General features: G+C 60.4%; 1 protein-coding gene across 1 annotated transcript; it reads left to right on the top strand.

The window, feature by feature from the left end:
* Positions 1 to 200: 200 nt before the first annotated feature.
* On the top strand, positions 201 to 5,147 carry CHPF (chondroitin polymerizing factor). The gene is made up of 4 exons (XM_004762876.3): positions 201 to 514; positions 1,576 to 2,149; positions 2,703 to 2,882; positions 3,441 to 5,147. Exons 1-4 carry the CDS (start codon positions 201 to 203, stop codon positions 4,698 to 4,700), a joined length of 2,328 nt encoding a protein of 775 aa, XP_004762933.1. The 3' UTR covers positions 4,701 to 5,147.
* The last annotated feature ends 104 nt before the right edge of the window (positions 5,148 to 5,251 follow it).

The raw sequence follows: 5,251 nt of genomic DNA, 5'->3' as shown, positions 1-5,251 counted from the left end.
AGCGCTGGAACCCTGCGCCCTACGGAGGATCGGAGCGCTGCGCAGGGGATTCAACCAGGGCCGCGTCCGTGGGGAGGGAGCGGGCCCGCCCGCTTGGCCCGGGCCCTCCGGATCCGCCCCCTCCCCGGTCCCGCCCCCTCGAAGCTTCCTCTGGCTGCTGTGGGGCTACTCCGCGGCCGGGGGCCCGCGGTCCCGGCGCCATGCGGGCATCGCTGCTGCTGTCGGTGCTGCGGCCCGCAGGGCCCGTGGCCGTGGGCATCTCCCTGGGCTTCACTCTGAGTCTGCTCAGCGTGACCTGGGTGGAGGAGCCGTGCGGCCCAGGGCCGCCCCAACCCGGAGATTCTGAGCTGCCGCCGCGCGGCAACACGAACGCGGCGCGCCGGCCCAACTCGGTGCAGCCCGGAGCGGAGCGCGAGAGGCCCGGAGCCGGCGCAGGCGCCGGGGAGAACTGGGAGCCGCGTGTCTTGCCCTACCATCCTGCACAGCCTGGCCAGGCCGCCAAAAAGGCCGTCAGGTAGGGATCAGCACCGCCAGCCCCACCCCCTGGGCACTGTCGGGGACGGGCGCGCCGGGGAGGCCGCCAGAGGCTGGGTCAGGCTCCGGAAGGAAGGGGCCGGCTGGCCAGGAAGTCTTTGGCTCCGATGACTTCCGATGGCCCTGCTTCCCCAGGAGCTGTGGAACCCATCTGACGCCCTTTCTGGGCCCCGTCCAGGCCTGAGCTGAACTTGCCCTCCTCCGTCCTAAACTGGCTCGATCCTATGCCGTCGACCTTCATAGATCCTATTAGCTCCCTAGTTGGGCTGTTGGATTTGGAGAAATGACTGACATATAGGGTGGGTGCCTAGAGAGAGGGAAAGAGGAAAGAGAAAACTAGGATTTACCTGTTTCTCTTGTTCTGGGGTGAGACACTTCAGGATGAGATTTGTGGGGGAGGGGTGAGGTACCATCCCATTAATGCCTCTGCCCATGACTTGAAATTATTTTCTCCTAAGTAACCCCGAGTTCAGATTTCAGTTTTGCAACTTACCTTCTGCATTATGGAAGGTAAGTTGCTGGAACCACTGAGCCCCAGTTTGCCCTTGTTCCAAACACACTCAGTGCATTCCTATGCCATGTATTCCCTTACATCCTTTGTGTGATGTGTTTGTGGTATCATGGCATTATCATTATCATGGCATATTTATACGTGGTGTGTGGGGGTACCTGTGTGCTGAGCACTTGGCTAAGTGCTTTGATTAGATTCAATCAACCCCTTTTTGCAGAGCAGGCCACTGAGTGAGGTTGCAGTAGGTTAAATTACTTGCTCAAGGACACAACTAAGTGGTGAGACAGAGAATCAGACCCACAGTGTGTCTCTCATCTCTGCATGGATATTGCCATCTCCCCAAGGCACTGTGTAGGTAAGGCCAGTATTTCAGGTAAACCCTCATGACTCCTAAGAGAGAGTTGTTGTTCTTATCAATGTGGAGGGAAAGAAACAGGCCCAGAGAGGATGGAACCTGCCAGAGCCTGTGTATGCTCTCTCCTGGCCGCTCTCTTGGCTTTTGGATAACCTTGTTCCCTATTCTCCCCCAGGACCCGATACATAAGCACGGAGCTGGGCATCAGGCAGAGGCTGCTTGTGGCGGTGCTGACCTCACAAGCCACGTTGCCCACACTGGGTGTGGCCGTGAACCGCACGCTGGGGCACCGGCTAGAGCGTGTGGTGTTCCTGACCGGCTCTCGGGGCCGCCGGGCACCACCGGGCATGGCCGTGGTGACTCTGGGCGAGGAGCGGCCCATCGGGCACCTGCACTTGGCGCTGCGCCACCTACTGGAACAACACGGTGACGACTTTGACTGGTTCTTCATCGTGCCGGACGCCACCTACACCGAAGCCCATGGACTGGCTCGCCTAGCCGGCCGTCTCAGCCTGGCAGCCGCCGCCCACCTCTATCTGGGCCGGCCGCAGGACTTCATCGGGGGGGAGCCCGCCCCAGGCCGCTACTGCCATGGCGGCTTTGGTGTGCTGCTGTCTCGCACACTGCTGCATCAGTTGCGCCCCCACCTGGAAAGCTGCCGCAACGACATTGTCAGCGCGCGCCCGGATGAGTGGCTGGGGCGCTGCATACTGGATGCCACCGGGGTGGGCTGCACGGGTGACCACGAGGTGGGCAGATAAGCCTCCCCACCGACACCTCCTGTCTGAGCTTGTACACTTGCCCCTCAGAGGCGAGGGGGTAGTTGGAAATAATATCCCTGGGTTTTCCATGCCAGGGCTGTCAATTTCTATCCCTGTTTCCTGGGGTAATTTTATTTATCCCTGTAACCTGGGGTAAATCACTGCATCTCCTGAACTTCAGTATCCTCCTCCAGACCAATGAAAATAACTATTGTCAGGGTTGTTATAAGGATTAGAAAAAATTAGGGAGCCTTGCACATAGTGGGTGTTCAGTGTTGGCTATTATTATTTTCTTGGAGCCCCTGAACAGCTCTGAGGTAGGATACCTATGCCCATTTCATAGATGAGCTAGCAGAAGCTTGCCTAAAGTCACAAGCTCACAGCTGGTCAAAGTAGACTTAAACCCAGTAATCCTGTTGTGGACTCCCAGGTCCACAACAGGTCCCAAGATGGAAAGATGAGGCACACACTGGGGTTGCGATGGGTGGGGAGGCTGTCTCATCCCTCTTTCCATTATGGACCCTACCCTTCCTCTCTCCAGGGAGTCCACTATAACTTCCTGGAGCTGAGCCCTGGGGAACCTGTGCAGGAAGGAGACCCCCGTTTCCGCAGTGCCCTGACAGCCCACCCTGTGCATGACCCCATACATATGTACCAGCTGCACAAAGCTTTTGCCCGAGCTGAGCTGGAACGCACATACCAGGAGATCCAGGAGCTACAGGTATGGCCTGGGGCCCCAGGGATAGAGGGAACAGGTCCTGAGACATTTCACAGATCCCAGGGAAGTAAAAACTAGCACTAGAGGCGTGCCTGGGTGGCTCAGTCAGTTGGGTGTGCTCCTTCAGCTCAGGTCATGTTCTTGGGGTCCTGCGATCGAGCTCCACATTGGGCTCCTTGCCCAGTGGGCAGTCTGCTTCTCCCTCTCTCCCTCCCTCTCCCTCTGCTTATGCTTGTGCACTGGCACTCCGGTCTCTCAAATAAATAAATAAAATCTTAAAAAAAAAAAAAAAAAAAAAAGCTAGCACTAGAGTCCAAGAACAAACCAGCTTCCCAGTCCCTGTTTGTTTATGCCTTTTCTGAGCACCTCCTCCGGAAACTTCCCTTTTCACTCTCAGGCTGCTCCAATCTGGGGAAATGTTAGGTGGGACCCTGAGATTGCAGAGGTTGGCAGGGGAGTGGGGACCCATCCCAAGTAGTGCTGGCCAGCTGCTTAGTCCTCCAGCTGTGTGCTGGCCCCGCCATGGTCTTTGCCTTACTATGGTCTGTTTCTCCAACCTAGTGGGAGATCCAGAACACTAGCCATCTGGCAGCCGATGGGGAGCGGGCAGCTGCCTGGCCTGTGGGTATCCCTGCACCATCCCGCCCGGCCTCCCGCTTTGAGGTGCTGCGCTGGGACTACTTCACAGAGCAGCATGCTTTCTCCTGTGCTGATGGTTCGCCCCGCTGCCCGCTGCGAGGTGCCGACCAGGCCGATGTGGCTGACGTTCTGGGGGCAGCCCTGGAAGAGCTCAATCGTCGCTACCATCCAGCCCTGCGGCTCCAGAAGCAACAGCTGGTTAATGGCTACCGACGCTTTGATCCCGCCCGGGGCATGGAGTACACGCTGGACTTGCAGCTGGAGGCGCTGACCCCCCAGGGCGGTCGCCGGCCCCTCACCCGCCGCGTGCAGCTGCTGCGGCCACTGAGCCGTGTGGAGATCCTGCCTGTGCCCTATGTCACAGAGGCCTCACGTCTCACCGTGTTACTGCCTCTGGCTGCAGCCGAGCGTGACCTGGCCCCTGCGTTCCTGGAGGCCTTCGCCGCCGCAGCACTGGAACCTGGCGATGCGGCGGCAGCCTTGACCCTTTTGCTCCTGTATGAGCCCCGACAGGCCCAGCGGGCAGCCCACGCCGATGTCTTTGCACCTGTCAAGGCCCATGTGGCCGAACTGGAGCGGCGGTTCCCCGGTGCCCGGGTGCCCTGGCTCAGTGTGCAGACAGCCGCACCCTCCCCACTGCGCCTCATGGATCTGCTCTCCAAGAAGCACCCACTGGACACACTGTTCCTGCTGGCCGGGCCAGACACAGTGCTCACGCCTGACTTTCTGAACCGCTGCCGCATGCATGCCATCTCAGGCTGGCAGGCCTTCTTCCCCATGCACTTCCAGGCCTTCCACCCGGCCGTGGCCCCCCCACAGGGCCCTGGACCCCCGGAGCTGGGCCGAGACACGGGCCGCTTTGACCGCCAGGCAGCCAGTGAGGCCTGTTTCTACAACTCCGACTACGTGGCGGCCCGCGGGCGGCTGGCAGCAGCCTCGGAGCAGGAGGAGGAGCTGTTGGAGAGCCTGGACGTGTATGAGCTGTTCCTGCGCTTCTCCAGCCTGCACGTGCTTCGGGCAGTGGAACCCGCGCTGCTGCAGCGCTACCGGGCCCAGACGTGCAGCGCGCGGCTCAGCGAGGACCTGTACCACCGCTGCCGCCAGAGCGAGCTGGAGGGCCTGGGCTCCCGCACGCAGCTAGCCATGCTGCTCTTTGAGCAGGAGCAGGGCAACAGCACCTGAGCCCGCCCCGCACCCCAGAATCCTGGCATGACAGCATGCCCCCTCCTCCCCAACAACCCAGAGCCACCTGCCAAGCCTCTCCAGACAGGGCTAGCTGCAGCCTCAGACCCCAGGGCCACCCACGGGCCCCCTCTCTCTAGCTCTGTGGGTCCTCAGGCCCAGGACAGGCCCCCAGGGGAGGTGCCTCCGGAGCCACCCCTCCCTGTACCAGCCCTGGTCTGCCTGTCCGCCCCCCTCCCTTGACGCTGCTGATTCAGGCTGTGGCCTCTTGAGTATTTATGCAGTGCAGTCTGCCTGACGCAGGCCTAGTCTCCTAGGGCCTCCTGGGGGCTGGGCTGTAGATGAGGGGTTGGGGAAGAGGGGAGCTGAGAGAAGGGGGGTGTCTCCCAACTTCTCCCTTTTGGACCTGGATGAAGCTCCCTGCCTTTAATAAACTGGCTGAGTGTAGATTCGTGGTTTTGAGTTTTCAAAAGGTGGCCTGGGGACGGGGAGGGCTGGCTGTGAGGATGGAGGCTCCCTTGTCCTAGCTGGCAGGGACCTGGGTTTCCTTT

Source organism: Mustela putorius, unplaced genomic scaffold (genome assembly GCF_011764305.1).
Source record: "Mustela putorius furo isolate JIRA1106 unplaced genomic scaffold, ASM1176430v1.1 tig00000275_pilon_pilon_pilon, whole genome shotgun sequence".
NCBI classification, from domain to species: Eukaryota; Metazoa; Chordata; class Mammalia; order Carnivora; family Mustelidae; genus Mustela; species Mustela putorius.
The sequence above is the reverse complement of the archived record's forward strand: the minus strand, read 5'-3'. Positions and strand labels throughout refer to the sequence as shown.

Bases quoted from the DNA above. Each gene is read 5' to 3' on its own strand.
- CHPF (XM_004762876.3), top strand. From the start codon at position 201: ATGCGGGCATCGCTGCTGCTGTCGGTGCTGCGGCCCGCAGGGCCCGTG. The intron at 515-1,575 runs GTAGGGATCAGC...ATTCTCCCCCAG, and splicing joins GCCGCCAAAAAGGCCGTCAG to GACCCGATACATAAGCACGG. The intron at 2,150-2,702 runs GTGGGCAGATAA...TCCTCTCTCCAG, and splicing joins GCTGCACGGGTGACCACGAG to GGAGTCCACTATAACTTCCT.